The sequence below is a fragment of the Eschrichtius robustus genome, chromosome 5, assembly GCF_028021215.1.
Source record: "Eschrichtius robustus isolate mEscRob2 chromosome 5, mEscRob2.pri, whole genome shotgun sequence".
In the NCBI taxonomy this organism is placed as follows: Eukaryota; Metazoa; Chordata; class Mammalia; order Artiodactyla; family Eschrichtiidae; genus Eschrichtius; species Eschrichtius robustus.
Genome location: NC_090828.1, coordinates 29,747,197 through 29,763,764, shown reverse-complemented (window position 1 = coordinate 29,763,764; position 16,568 = coordinate 29,747,197). Strand labels below are relative to the sequence as shown.

General features: G+C 39.0%; 1 protein-coding gene across 1 annotated transcript in view; it reads right to left on the bottom strand.

Annotated features, from left to right (window-relative positions):
- DYTN (dystrotelin) overlaps positions 1-16,568 on the bottom strand; it is a 50,095-nt gene that overhangs the window by 13,486 nt on the left and 20,041 nt on the right. Inside the window, exons 8-9 of the mRNA XM_068543811.1 lie at positions 12,542-12,653; positions 10,975-11,123 (exon numbers count right to left, since the gene is read on the bottom strand). Of these exons, the coding sequence (XP_068399912.1) occupies positions 10,975-11,123; positions 12,542-12,653 (261 nt within the window). The remainder of the gene's footprint in view (positions 1-10,974; positions 11,124-12,541; positions 12,654-16,568) is intronic.

Genomic DNA, 16,568 nt, shown 5'->3' with positions numbered 1-16,568 from the left:
CACACGTGGTTCCTACCTTCTGTCCCTATGGAGAGCATTAATGGATTCGTGAGTCCTCCACAGTTCATTCCTAATGCTGACTATGGTCTAGAGAAGCGAGAAATAGAGAAAATAAGTTTTTGGGTTGAATTTAATCCATATTCCTAAAAATTCATAATAACACGATAATGATATTTCAAAAAAATTTCTTTTTCAGAAAGTGACTGGTGTTCATATGCTCAAAGTGCAGTCACACCATCTTATTTTTACGAGACACTTTTCTTAAAGATATGTAAACATGAACAAGATTTTTAGATTTAAAAAATAAGTCACAGTAGTCTTTTGCCCCAGTTAGGCTGCTGCTCAGAACGTCTCCTTCTCTAAAGCATCTGCAAAAAGCGGTTGGGTTATTTTATTTCTCTTGGCTCAAGAAATCTTTCACTTCTACCTTCCACCTTCTACTGAGAGTTCCTTATCTTTCCATTGCTTGTGTACTGGGAATTATGGCTGAAAAGGACTTTACCCTTATCTGTAATATTTTAACTTTCTATAAGGCAAACAGATTCAGGTCTTATTTGTATAATTAAAAATGTTTTTTTTTAATCAAAGAAAGAAATGTATTACATACAAAAGATAGGCTGTAGCAACTTTAAAAATTAGAAAGAGGTGACAGGGAGTAAAAAGAAAGTGAAAGAAAGGAGGGAAAGCAAAACCTCTTTTAAATTTCTTGCCTCAGAACAAAGCAATGTTAAAGTGAAACAAACTGTCGCATTGTGAAAATGGCTTTTTTTCTTCTTTTATTCGAAGCAGGAAATGGAGCAGATCTTCATTTGTCCCCGCACAAGTAACTCCTGCTCTCTGCCTGGCACTCCAGCCAGAGGCATTCTTGGATGTGCAGTGAGGGGTGTCTGAGTGGTGCAGCTGCATGAGCTGCTGATGAAAACGCACACAGACCTGAAAAACCTCACCCAGAGGCAGCGCACAGGCTGCTTCTTCCTGGGCGGTCACAAGACTTACTCTCCTTTTCACACTTCTACCAGGAACAACTGCAATATGAGAACTCTAATTTCTCTTTGATGATTGAGAAACATCACAGATGATCGTATTTTGAAGACCTCCCTTAGGATCTGACTGTACTGATTACAATGACGAAGGGACACCTACAAGTGGAGTTGCACACGGGAGGGCAAGTCAACAACTGATTGAAAACATGATAAAGGAGTTGCAGACTGTACGCTTAAAAAAAACAAAAAACAAGAAGCATTTCTAATTCCTTTGATGAAAAAAATTTCACTGGGTTTTTTTTTTAAAGTTTCTTCCCTCTTATGTTTCTGTCACTTTCCTCTCTCATCTCTTCCCTTTGAAAATTCCTGAACATTTTCTTTATGTACGGATGAACTAATTTTCCCTTTTTCCCTACTTTTTAATTACATCGAAACTTAGGATACTGAATAGTCAAGTTAAGGTAATTGTGGGCAGAAGAAAGCCTTGTCTGTAAGTAAGCTATATTTAGAAGTTTCTGGCAGAGACTTAATATCTATGGACACTGGAGTAATTTAAAAATATCAAAGTTGAATACAGCTTCCCTTTAGGATGTAGACTTGGGAAGAGTCCCTTCAAAGCTAAACTTTATCCATTAATTGTGCCTTAATTGTTCTTTTCCCCTTCAGACTCACCTGACGATGTGCGCTACTGCCTTTGGTTTGTTGAGCCAGAGATACTCTTTGAGGTATTTGTTTGAAGGCCTCTGTGGTTGTTGTTTCTACTGGTCTAGCTGGACTTACATACCTTGGTGCTTCAGATCTATTGTACTGAATGGAGAGCCTGTTATAAAAGTAGAATTTTATGAGCGGTTGTAATAATTTTTAATGATCAGTTATGACATTGAGGAGAGCCTTTTTAGAAAATGTCAAATCAGCTATTCAATTTAATATCCAAAAATAGCAATAAAGTAGTTCAACTTTTTCCTCTGTGATCTTTTCCAACTACTTAGTTGATATAGAGCGAATTAGCCAATAATAGGAACAAAAATTCCACTTCCCTCCTTCTTGATAATCTAGAAATGAGAATGCAGAGAAGTTCAGGGATGACTACAGAAAATCCCCCAGGTCATCTCGTCCAGGTCAGATACTAGGTGTTCTAAGTGCAGATGTGTGTTTATTATGTCATATCTAAAAGAGCGTAGAATAGAGTAGACTAATTTAAGGTCAGGCATATCCATTTTATACAATTCCATTTAATTTCGTTCCCTTATTCAAAAACTATTTGAAGCATCTTACCATCTCGAGTTATTGCAGATAAAAAGACTTTTTTTTAAAAAAAGCAGAGAACTCCCTGCTCACAGAGACTTTACATGTAATGAACAGACAAATACACAATCATTTCTGACATAGTGCGATTATTTCTACAGAATGCAATGAGAGTATAGGGAAAGAAGCGATTACTCTGGTACACTTTAATTATGTGTTTAAGGAGTGGGCACTTTGGGGTAGAAAAAAGCGTAACCCATGACTTCTTTGTCACACAGCTTCTGAGTAACACACTCTATTCCTACCCCGTCTCAAATCATTTTAACACCTTGGGGTTGTTCAACACCATTTTCTGCATTCATACAGATGCTTGCAAACAGCAAAATACATATTGAATTTGTTTTTGAAACAAAAATGGCATCATTCCATACACATGATTCTGCCACTTGCCTTTTTCTCTTAATGTATGATGATGAATGCCCTCTAGTGTAGTAGATAGGTGCTAAAATTTGTCCTTAAGTAGATTCACTATGTTCTCTTGTATGTTGTATCGTATATAATCGACCATTTTTCTACCAGTGGATCTTCAGTTTGTTTGTTTAGTGCCCCACCCTCCAATGCTACAATGTTTATCTTATTTTCTATGTAGTAGTGCTCTTATTCCTATAGGACAGAGTTCCAAAAATGGATCAAGGGCCAAATCTTGTGTACATTTTTATGTTTAGTAGGTACCATTCTTCTAAAGCCAATCTCTCCACATGTGCATAGATTCCATCCCCCCTTGGCTGCCGAATGACATTGCTCCAACAATTCCCCTCTCTTGCACCAGATCATCAAGTTTTCCCGCTACAAACTCATCCCCTTCAGTATACTAACATGCTGTTATTTTCCCCATCATAACCAAACATTCTCTTAACTTCAGATACTCTACTACCTACACTATCTCTTTGTTCCCTCTATAGTAAAAAAAAAAAAAAAAAATCCTGGAAAGAATTTTCTTGTTTGGTATCTTGAATTCCTCAACTCCCATTCTCTCTTAAACTGCCTCTGGTCTGATTTTTTTCTACAACCACTGTCCTACAATACTCTTTTTGAGGTCATCAATGAGTTCCTCAGTGCTAAATCCAAAGGTCAATTCTTACTTCACCCAGCAGCAGCATTTGACAGTGTAGATCATGCCCTCCTCCCTGAAACACTCTCTTTACCCGTCTTCCAGGATTCCTCATTCTTGGTTTTCCTCTTACCTCATCCATCACTCTTTCTCAGCCTCCCTTGCTGGTTTTTCACCTTCTCTCCAACTGTGTCATGTGGAGTGTCCCATGGTTCAGTTCTCGGTTTTCCTCTCTTCTCCATCTACACTGTCTATTTGGTGATCTCATACAATCCCATGGCTTTAAAAACCATGTATGTCAAACATTCACAAATTTGATCTCCAGTAGACTTTCTCCCACATTCCAGACACGAATAGAAAGCTGCCTACTCAACATCTCCATGTGGATGTCTAAGAGACATCTCAATCTTAACATGTTCCAAACAGAACTCCTGATCTTCCCCTATGATCCAGCTCCACTGAAAGCCCCCCCATTTCAGATGATAGCAACTTTATCCTTCTACTTAATGTAGCACCACCATGACCATACATCTAGTATATGCACAAGAATTGACCTCTAGATCTGAGGAAGAGAACATAAATTTTATTAATTGATTCAAGTGTATAAGGAAACCTAATATGTGACAAAGTTGGTAACTCATTTAAGTGGAAAAAGATAGATTGGCTATCCATCTGAAAGAAAGCAAGCTAGACCTTTGCTAAAATAAATTTCAAATCGGTTGAACATTTAAATTAAAATTCAATACAGAAACATTAGGAAAAATTTAGGAAAATATTTATATAGCCCTGCTTCTACACTGCCCCCTTTAGGCTATTGTCAATATTTCCTCCTTCGTTCCATTCAGCCACACTAGCCTCCTTGCTGTTCCTTGGAGCTGCCAGGCACACTGCCACTTTGAGCTGGCTGTCTCAGTTAGCAGTATGCTTTCGCAGGTACCTGTAGGATTCACTCCCTCACCTCCTTCAAGGCTTTGTTCAAATGTCACCTCTCACTGAGGACCACTGAGACCACTCAATTTAAATTTGCTACCAACACTCCCTCTAAGTCTGGCTCTCTCTTACCTGGCTCTTCTTTTTTTCTTTTACTTTAGTACTTTTAACTTCTAATATATTATTATAATTCATGTATATGCCTATTGTTAATTGGTTAGTTTCCCCAGTAGAATGAAAGCTCCATGAGATCTTCATCTCTTTTGTTCCCTGATATATCCCAAGGGCCTAGAAGAGTGTTCACTAAAGATTTATTGAATGAATTATTTTTCAGATTATTTTCTGAAAAGTCTATAGCCATTTGCACTTCAACCAAATGTCAAGAGCACCTAATTTCTTCCATGTTCACCAGCACTGGACATTATTCATTTACTCTTTGCCATTCTGATAAAGAAAGTGATAATATATCATTGTTCCTTTAACTGGCATTTTTCTAACTGCTAGTTAAGATGAGCATATTTTTGTGTGTTTAATGGCCATTTGGAATTCCTCTTCTGTGATTACCTATTTATATATTTGGAGTATTTTCCTCTTCGCCCTCGCTCTCCTCTTCCTCATTTTCTTCTTCCTTATTTCCGTTTCCCTCTCCTCTTCCCCCTTCCCCCTCTTCTTCCTTCTTTCCCTCTTCCTCTTCTTCGTCTTCTCTTTCTCCTTCTTCTTCTTTTTCAGTTTTTCGTATCAATTTGTAGGGACCTTTCCATAGCATAGTTTATCCTCTTAGTGAAAATATTTTTCCAAGTCTGAGACTTATTTTTGATTTTGTTTATAATATCATTTACCGTGAGAAAATGTCTACATTCGCATGTCGTCATATATATATGTGTATCTATTACTTCATGATTCCTTATTTTGTTGTCTTGCTTAGAAAGATCTCCTCCAACACCAGGTTTCCTAAATGTTTCTAATATTTTTATTTTAAACTATTTTTACATTTAAACTTCAATCAATTTGGAATTTATTTTCGTTTATGGGGCAAAACAATGGATACCTGATGGATAGCCAGTTATGCATCTTTTTCCACTGAACTGAAATACCACCTTTCTCATGTGTTAGGCTCCCATTTATACTTGGATCATTAATCAAATTTTGTATTCTTGTCCTCAAATCAATATGCCCATTTCTGATTTATACTATATTATTTGGTCATGGTGGCTCTAGAGTAAGTTTTAACGTCTGTTGAGGAACAACCCTTCTCACTATTTTTTTTTTAACGTCTTTATTGGAGTATAATTGCTTTACAGTGTTGTGTTAGTTTCTGCTGTATAACAAAGTGAATCACCTATATGTATACATATATCCCCATATCCCCTCCCTCTTGCGTCTCCCTCCCACCCTCCCTATCCCACCCCTCTAGGTGGTCACAAAGCACCAAGCTGATCTCCCTGTGCTATGCAGCTGCTTCCCACTAGCTATCTATTTTACATTTGGTAGTGTGTATATGTCCATGCCACTCTCACTTCGTCCCAGCTTACCATTTCCCCTCCCCGTGTTCTCAAGTCCATTCTCTATGTCTGTGTCTTTACTCCTGTCCTGCCCCTCTCACTATTTTTTATTTCCACAATTTAAAATATTCTTGTACCTTTATTCTTTCAACATGTCTTCAAAATTATTTTATCTTATTTAAAAAATCATGATTCTATTTGGAAATGCATTTAATTTAAATGCAGTTCACTCTTATTATCCATGGTAGTTATGCTCTTTGAAGTCACGTGAACAATGAATTAGTGGAAACTGAACGATGGCTCCTGGGGGAAACACAGGGTTAGGATCTTGGAAGTCTCTGGTCAGAACATTTTCATCAACCTATCAATATATAACCTTGTTTTTCATGTGTTTCTTTTCTTTTCTTTTTATTAGTTATCTATTTTATACATATTTGTGTATATATATGTCAATCCCAATCTCCCAATTCATCCCACCACCCACCCCCCGTGTGTTTCTATTTAAAGATATATGTATACTGTTGAATGTTTACTGTTGATTCATTAACATTGAACCCATGTAGCTCGTGTCTGAACGAAGCTTATTTCATACACGTATTTTTTGTTAAGACATATCATAGCCTTCTCACACCTAGGAATGCTAGCCAGCACTGCAGCACCATGTTTGGAGGTTATTTGCAACAGTGAAATCACCAACAAAAAGCACAAAAATGGGAAAAACATGGCACAAGATAGACTGTGTAAAGGACATGTGTTTATACTATAAGGGCAGAAACCAGAAGGCAGGGTGTCACTCAGTTCTACCTCAGCTGTGCATCAGGCAACTCACATTTTTTTGCCACTCTGTGCATTTCTGCAAGTGACCAAAGAAGCATCGCGAGTACTGATTTTAAGGTTAATTTTTGAATCGCGTACATTGTTATGTTAGCGTCTTCTCTTTTAGGAATTTGGTATGTTTCTCCCTTTTGCTCAGGTCTTATTTTCTGTATATTCAATCAAATATTACAGCTTTCCTTATATGGGTTTTGTATGTTTTTTGTTAAGTTTTTTCTAGTTTCTTTTAAAAATAATTTTACAGGTATTGTAAATGGGATTTTTATAAAATTTCTATCTAGCTATTGCTGATATAGTGAAGAGCTATTTGTGCATACATATTTTATTTTCCACCACTCAAAACCAATTAATTCTACTAGTTTTTGCTAGAGTTACTTGTGGTTTCTTGGGGATTCACAATCATATTAGCTGCAAATGGAAGTAATTTTCTGTGATCTTTTTCACAGTTTTTATATTCTTTTTTAGTATATTTGTAAGAATGTCCCAAAATATATCATAATAGTGGTGATATTTGGTACCTGGATTTCAATTATGTTTTTGTAAGTGAAAATATTATCAGTGTAAACTATTGCATGGAATCCACATTAAAAGGAAGGAGGCTTATTAGGATGAAGAATGTTTGCTGAATCAATGAATGAATTCAATATTACCATTTGGCAATAACCATGAATCTCTTAGAAGATGGTCAGTACCAATGTGCCAACTTAATAGATAGCAAGGATATGATTTTGCCTATTATCACAATGTAAAATAGTAATATTCCACATTAATTTCTCCTTGACCAATCACTAATCAGAACTTTTTAATTCATCAGTATCTAGGCTAAAGTGGAAATTATTACATTAGAATTATACTTTGGTGAACAACTCAATTGTACTCTGGTGAACAGAATATAACACACCAACATTTAAAGAACGTTTAGTTTTGCGTAGGACTTGCAATTCCCTTTCCTCATCTTGTCTCCACAAATATTACTCTGGGAATAGGAAGGACAGGTTATCCCTATTATCAGGTGAAGAAACCAAGTCTTAAAAACAGTCCCCGAGGGGCTTCCCTGGTGGCGCAGTGGTTGAGAATCTGCCTGCCAATGCAGGGGACACGGGTTCGAGCCCTGGTCTGGGAAGATCCCACATGCCGCGGAGCAACTAGGCCCGTGAGCCACAACTACTGAGCCTGCGCGTCTGGAGCCTGTGCCCCGCAACAAGAGAGGCCGCGACAGTGAGAGGCCCGCGCACCGCGATGAAGAGTGGCCCCCGCTCGCCGCAACTAGAGAAAGCCCTCACGCAGAAACGAAGACCCAACGCAGCCAAAAATAAATAAATAAATTAATTAAAAAAAAAAAACAAAAAACAGTCCCCGAGGCCACACACAGAGTTGGCTGAGAACAAGACTTCTGTGTCTCTCTGTCCCAGGTTCAAACTTCACTAATGTCTTCCAACACTGGGTAATTACTCCTTGAGTCACTTTCATACCCCATTCTAAAAGACCCACTTTATCGATCAATCCATTAATCGCTCCATCATGCATCCATCCATTTTATTACTCGGTCCGTCAGTCATTCAACAAACACTTATTGAGCATTTATCATATTCAGACATTTTTACAGATTCTGGAAATACAACTGGAAACAATAAAAGTTTCCTCCCCCGATGGAGCTTACATTATCGAAAAAAAATTTTTAAATAAAAGTGAAATTTGTATAACGTCAGATGCTGATGAAGTGCTTTGAAGAAAAATAAAGCAAGGGAGGAGGATTGGGAGTGCCAGAGTGGGGACAGGGGCTAAAATGATAAATGGGTGGTCAGGAAAGGCCTTAAGGATGAGATGACATTTGAGCAGAACTTTTGCAAGTATTTAGGAGGTAGGCGTCAAGTCATTACAGAGAAGTGGTCTAGGAATATGAATTCTTTAAAGTAAAGGTTTACGTCTTAGGAGTTGGGGGATCTGGCTTAGTCTTATGGGGAGGAGGGAGGAATCAGGGCTGGAGCACAGAGGTTGGTGGGGAGATGACGCTGGAGAGGTTCCCAGGGTAGCTCAAACATGCAGGAGTTTTCTAAGTCACCTTACAACTTTTAGTTTTTAGCTTAAAAACAATGGGAAGCTAATGGAGGGGTTTAAGGCACAGAATTTTGGGAAAAATGAGTGCGTGAGGAATGCCATCATATTTTGAATTTGTAAAAGATCAGTCAGGTTTCTGTGGCCAAAAGAAATGCACATAAGAGCATGGATCTTTGTGTTCTAACTATGAGAATGGAGGAATTTAGACAAGATCTCAAGTATTCAATAAATTCTGCTGATTAATTGTCCTAGTTTACTGTCACTCTGTCAGGGAAAGGTGAAATAAATGGCTTGAAGAAGACAGATGAATTGGCATCTGATATCTTTGTTTCTATTTTTAAATTTAAATTATTTGTACTCTATTAAAGCTATACATCAAGATGATATCCAAATTCTCTAACTTTAAGAATACTTTGGGGTTTCCCTGGTGGCACAGTGGTTAAGAATCCGCCTAACAACGCAGGGGACACGGGTTCGAGCCCTGGTCCGGGAAGATTCCACATGCCGCGGAGCAACTAAGCCCGTGCGCCACAACTACTGAGCCTGTGCTGTAGAGCCCGCGAGCCACAACTACTGAGCCCATGTGCTACAACTACTGAAGCCAGCGCGCCTAGAGCCCGTGCTCCACAACAAGAGAAGCCACCGCGATCAGAAGCCCGCGCACCGAAGAGTAGCCCCCGCTCGCCGCAACTAGAGAAAAGCCCATGCGCAGCAACGAAGACCCAATGCAGTCAAAAATTTAAAAAAAATACATTGATAACCACCTGCTAGGAAAATGTGGTACAGGTATAAGGCATGGCATCTAATGCGAAGTCAACATGTATTTTTTCCCTTTAAAGAGCTGTACAAATACATTAAATTATACCAAACTGTAAAAAGTGACAAAATGACCACAGAAATAGGGTCTGGGATCGAGATAGAAATATGCTGGTAGATGTCTGAGAAAAGTTTAGGGAATTGCAAAAGAAATTAATAAATGAATACCAATTTGATTAAAGTGATCTATTCTTATACTTCTGGTAGATAAAATAAGAGTGAATGAATTATTCTGGGTTTTTTTTCTCCCAAAAGTCTGATGATAATAAGCCCATGGAAACAGTACCTCTTTCCTTTATCTTCTGAAATTTTAAATTATAAAGAAGTAGTGGGGCTTCCCTGGTGGCGCAGTGGTTAAGAATCCTCCTGCCAATGCAGGGGACACGGATTCGAGCCCTGGTCCCGGAAGATCCCACATGCCGCGGAGCAGCTGGGCCCGTGAGCCACGATTACTGAGCCTGCGCCTCTGGAGCCTGTGCTCCGCAACAAGAGAGGCCGCGATAGTGAGAGGCCGGCGCACTGCGATGAAGAGTGGCCCCCGCTTGCCACAACTAGAGAAAGCCCTCGCACAGAAACGAAGACCCAACACAGCCATAAATAAATAAAATTTAAAAGAAATAAGCAAAACACTCTCTCTATAAATTTGATCTTAAAAAAAAAAAAAAAAGAAGTAGTTACTTCAGCAGTTAAGGTCATGAAGGCTTTTAAAAAGTCATCTTTAGGCTGGTGCTCAGGTATGTGATGGGTGATGTCAGATACCAGTGGTGCTGGGATATCCTTTGAGATAACCCTCTGGAGCGTAGTTTGGCATTCTGAATTTTGAGGATTAACAAAATTCACAACTTTTGATGCAATGGTTTTACTTGAGAGAATTCATCTTAATAAAATATAAGAAAATGCGTGTGTAGGGATGTTGACTACAGAATTTTGGTGGGGGGCAAAATTTGAAAATAACCAAAATGTTAAGGGATTGCTTGTGAATTATGGCACTTCCTTATAAGGATAAGAGTGAGGTCATTGAAATGATATTTTGGAAGCTAATGACAGGGAAAATGCTCTCCATTTAATGTAAATGGAGAAAAGGATGACAAGTTGTATCTATAGCATAATTCCTGATCTGGTAATACTGAAATGTGAATAACACTCACCTGTGAGTGATGGAATGTGCCTTTCTTTTCCTTTTTTAAAAAATAAGTATTAATTCTGAATTAGGCTTTCAAAAGTAACACAACAACAAAAAAAGATGTTGGAGAAAGTTATTCAAATACTCTAATATTAAAAATCTTCTGTGTCTGTCTGAGGTCTTTAGTTGGGATAACTCTAAATGATCGGATGGGCCACTTAAAGGTATTTTTGTCTCGCGTTCTACTTTAAAATTAGAGGTCGTTTCTAGAGGGGAACAGCATCTTTACCCCTCCCTTGCTTGCTGGCTGCATAACCCAGTACCCAGGCTCTGGGCTGCCAACCTGCGCGACTGTCACTCGGAGACACTCACCTGGCCTCTGCATGGTTAGCCACACCTCTTGGATTCACCTGGTCCAGCAGCCACTGCCTTCTCGCAGCTTCTTTCCTCCTACAGCGCCCTTGGAGCAGGTTGTTTCTGAGGGTCCTGAGGAAGAGTTTTGTATTTTCTTTTGCTGACATCTGCTGGAATAGCCAACAGAACAAAGGGCGTCAGATCAGTCTTAAAGTGGTCTTCTTTCCTTACTTGGGTGGATTGGCTGCCATGGAAGTTTCTGAAATTATTTCACTTACCGTTATGTCCACAGAAAAATCATCTTACTTCCTTACTACCTGAATTTCTTCACATCCTCTCTCTATACACATACACATAGTATATGTTTCCAAATTAAATACCCCCCAACTTCTGCAAACACTCCTTTTCCTTAGAGCAACCCAGGAATGGGGAATTTTAAAGCTAGAAGAAGGTACGAAAAAGGACTAAGCCTGTGGTTACTAATTTGGAGGATTCCTCTGAGAATTTATTTCCAGAAAAATCCTCATACATTTAGTCTTGTATAAAATATCAGTGGATTCTCAGACCACCTGAAGTCCACCCCACATGTAAGGCGAAAGGAAACAAAACAACGAGACCTTTAATTAAAAGTATTCAACCCTTGAAATCTAAAGTGTAATAACAAAATGACCACATGGTGTCAGTCTAATATCAATAAGCCCTATTTCTCCCCAGACTTTTAGAAACAAGAGGATCATAGGCCAATAATCTGAGGATCTGGGTTAATAAAATTTAGTAAAGCAGTATCCACTGAAAATTAGTTGGCAAGATTGAGGCACTTGACTTTTGTGGACCATTCATGGTAAAGAGAGAATGAGGGGAAAACTGTCCTCAGTAAAGGTAATTAATCAATATTTTTCACTATTGTGAAATTTGGGGATGAGGCCATCTGCATGGAGAAACTGATTCATACTCAGTGATGAAAAGAGAGTGTTCTTTCTGGAAAAATTGAAATGCTCTCTGCTTTAAAATTATCCTATTTCTCTTTCTTCCCAGCAAGAGCTGAATTCTCTTGCTGAGTATTGTAATTTTCTTTAAAAAAATTTTGAAAGTCAGCTATGAAGTCTTAGTTTTACACTTTTCCAGTCAAAACTGAGATAGAAATCTTTCTCTTTTGTTTTTCCTAAGGAAAAAATTACTTGAGTTTTAGTGCTCAGGAAAAGACATGTTAAAAAAGAAAATTCCCGAAATGTACCAGCAACTAGAGGCCTTGATGCAGCATTTTACCAAACCAGGGCTTTTTCTTTTTAATCTGTATCCATACAGATATGCTCACATATTTTCTAGTACACAGTAGGAGTCAATGGCTTCAGATTAGACTCTGGCCTTTTCTTATCCTCAAAAGGTTTATTAAAATCTACAGTGTAAAGAAAGTATATGTATATTGAGAGATATTTAAGGTTGAGTTTGCCACTTCCTTAGTCTTAAATATTATATGTATGAAAGGAGCAGAACCTGTGGTTTTCCAGGAGGAAAAGTTTTTTAATTGCTGTAGTTTTCACTGATAAGATTCATGAATAGTTTGGCACATGGCATTAGATGTTACCTGGATGCACTTCTCAATCACAGGATGAGACTTCTGGTGGGACTTGCTCTGAAGACCAGATAAGAAACACACCTGACAGATGTCAAAGTTGAGACACTTCAGACAGCGGTATCTGCCAATTAAAATGGAAGTGTGACTTACATCACTACTAGTAGGTGAGCAAAGAAAGTATTATTCAGGTGGAGAATGAGCATCCTGAAATATACAGGAGGTGTCTGAGCTAGCGAGTGAGTATAAAGTTGTCTTCTTTTGTTGGCATTTTTATAACATGACATTAAATTAATATAGTTTTGTCAACAAACTATCATATAGAGGCCTGATTCATCCTCTCCACCCCGCCCCCCAAATACCAAGTGTCTTTTATATGCAGGGTATTATGTGCTACAACCTTTAGGATAGACCCTTAAGTCTGCAGCCACATTTGTGTAGCTGCATAATTCATTCAGGTAATTTGAATTTAATTGCCAACTTAAAGAAAACTGGGAGATTTCCAAGAAGTTTGAATTCTAGCTTCTCTGGAAAATGTGTGAGATATGATGATATTGGACCCGCATTCTTGTGTGGTGTTGGGGAAAATAAAACCATAGATGAAGAATCTAAAATAAATGTGTCATTTATCAGAAATCTGTATGTAGGAAAGAATAATGTGGAAGAGAGGGAGTTCCTCACCAGCCAAGACTGAGTGACCACCACACCCAAGTTTCTTAACACATCAGTGTTGCAGACTTTCTGTTATGGACAGTTACAATCTTAAATCTCCTGTGATCAGAAGGACAGGCGGAAATCTTGAGACACTCTGGTAGGGAAGGGTGTCTCTGGGCACTCAAGGAACATGTTGTGATATCGGGGAGGGCTGGCGAGACCTCATAGTCATGAATTAGTAACTTTTAAGGATGAGTGGGATCATATTGTTTGTCTGCAAAATATCAGGGATCTATACTTTTTTTCCTGCTATTTTAACTCCCTTCTTCAACTACAGAGGATGCGGCATAAAGTCGGGTCTTCCCCATCAACGGCAGCAATGGGCGAGGGCAAGGGGCAGCTACACCTTTAAGACAGTCCCTCCCCAGACTACCGCCCTCATTTATACTACTTGCCTTGCCCCCAATAGCATTTGAGTTTTCAACCCCGGTCTTCAAAGTTATAAAACTTAAACTATGACAAGATTCCTATGCTCTTCAAATTTCATATCTGGCTGCAAAGACATGATATGGAAGCTTGAGGTACTAACTAGCAAAATTAGGTGCCATGTGATGAAGTGCCGAGTAAGAGGCATGGAAAATACATGCTGTAGGAGAGACGGGGGAGATCCCTGGGAGCTGGTATGGTCTGATAAATGTTTCTGGAAGAGCTGAGACTCATGCTAGGCATAGAATGCTGGGTGGGAGATTAAAGTAGAGGAAATCCCAGGTAGAAAGAAGAGGAGGAGTAAGGTAATGCAGACTAGGGTGAAGAAGAAGGGTTTAGAGCTTTTCAGACCTATCAGACCTACAGGTAACTGTGGAGAATGGAGGAATAAAAACTTGCAACGTTCCTGAGGCCAGATGGCAGAAGGGCTTGTGACCAAAGTCATTGGAAGGCAGAGCAGGAGGATGGAAATGCCATGAGACCAGCTCTCACGGTCCTTGTTCACTGCCATCCCCAACACCTCGTCCCAGGGTAGGATATTAATACAGAGTGTTGAAGGGCTATCACAGTAGCAAACAGTTTTGAGCCTTTACTATGTAGCAGGCAGTGGACATGCATTGACATAGTTAATCCCCATGAAAGTTCTTTAAGGCAAGGCATTCTTATTATTATCCTCATTTGAAGAAACTGATTCAAAGAGAGTTTAAGCAATTGCACAAAGTTACACAACTACGTAGTAAGTGGTAGCATTAGGCTTTGAGCCCAGGGATACCATCTAAATGGAGAGCCAGCTATTTTTTTAAAAAATTAATTAATTAATTTATTTATTTGTATTCATGGCTGTGTTGGGTCTTTGTTTCTATGCGAGGGCTTTCTCTAGTTGTGGCAAGCGGGGGCCACTCTTCATCGCGGTGCGCGGGCCTCTCACTATCGCGGCCTCTCTTGTTGCGGAGCACAGGCTCCAGACGCGCAGGCTCAGTAATTGTGAGAGTCAGCTATTTTAACCCCTCTTAATAGACCACCAAGGCAGGAGACTTGCGTTTGAGTCACATGCCACTGTTACCAGGTGACCTTGAAATGGAAACTTAAGCTCACTGTTTTGAAGATACCTGGAACAACGCAGGTTTTCAAAGAACATTAGCTGAATGAAATTAAATGAATGACAGTTTCTTCAATGAAGAAAATGGGGCTAGTAAACCCTGCCCTCTAGGCCTTGCAAAGTTTTTACAAAGCTTTGAAAATTATTCAGCATGCGTAACTGGGGAGACATGAAGTCTATAACATAAAGTATTTTTTCTAAAGATGATTTGATGAGCCACCTGTACTGGCTGCTTTATTTAGCATTACTGTATGGTTACAGTTGACTCGTTAGGACAATACACTGACCCTAATCTCGGCTTAGTTCCTCCATGCTCTGAAATTACCGATAGGTGTGTGAGAAAGGGTGCAGTGTGGATAATGAGATTGGTCTGTTGTTGATGCCTTTACTCATAGAGAACCAACTTTTTTCCCCTAATTTCATTTCAAACTTACATGGCTATTACAGCATAAATGTGACACATTCTGCTAAAATTGAACACTTGGCTTAGGAACAAGCTCTGGTCTTTTTAGCTTCTCCTACTTTAGGAGGTCAAGTCTTTGCCCTCTTCCTGCTATACCTCCAGATCTGCAAACACTTCTGCTCTAAAATGTCTTTATGAATCTCACTGAAACTAAAAGCCTTGAGGCTATTGCTGGAGTTTTCCGAGAGCCAAAAACACAGGTTTAAGGTTAGACCTGTAATACATTCAAGCAATTTCTAATAGACTCAGAAGGTTACAGCTAAAAGAAGCCTAAGTCATCATTTGACCCACCTCTCCTTCTCTTGCTTACAAAGAAACCGAGGTCTAGGAAGGTTAAAGGCCATGCCCAGGTCACGCAGCTGTCTGCATATATGAGAACTGTACATTGCCTTAGATTTCTAGGAGGAAGGATGGGTCACACAGCGGCATTTCTAAGCGGAAGTTTAATCTCACTCTCAATAGATAGGGACGTAATCTAAAACTTAAAGTATGGCACTTCTAGCCCTCTGCCTTTGTTTTTTTGGTTTTTTTTTTGAGTGACCTGAGCAAGTCATTCAAATTCTGTGAGACTCCTTTATAAAATAAAAATAATACATGCTTTATGTTATACATAATGCTTTTGAAAAAATATTTCAACGTAAAAGTTGTATCTTATGTAACTGCAAAGTGAATTCTGTACCTAACCCAGTGCAGGATGCAAAGTAACTGCTTAAATAATACTTGTTTATTGAGTAAGTCAGTATGATATACATATAACATGGAAAATCATATTCATGTTTGCCCACTGTCCAATAAAAAAAGGTTTATTTTTCATTGTAGTATGCAGATTTCTTTGGTTTGGCTTACTTGGCTTCCAACAGTTGGGACCATTTGTATGTTTTATTGTTTCAACTTGAGTTATTTGTGAAGAGTTTGTCATGAGTGAAGTTTCACTGTGTCCTCAGAATTCTCGGCAAATCCAATTCGTTTTCTCAGCAAAATTAAAACCTGATTTCCAGTTTCTTAGTGGACCCAACAGACCTATTTTATATCAGACCTATTTTATATCACTCCTCCTGCCCCTCCTGGGCACCCCCTTTTTTTACCTGTTTTGAGCTCCCAAGTTGCCCCAGCTCTTCAATCCTACCACATCTCCAGCCCCTGTTACACCCATGTTTGTCCACCACGGTGGTCCCCCTGCCTGGCCCACACCTGCACGCTTCCTTCTCTTCTCCCCATCTTTAATAATAACTCGAATTTCACTTCTTTATTGTTTTATTGACAAGAGAACTACAACACCCTTTCCCTAATATGGGATTTTGACTGTCATCCTCAAAGCTGTGGAAAGGTCTGAATCT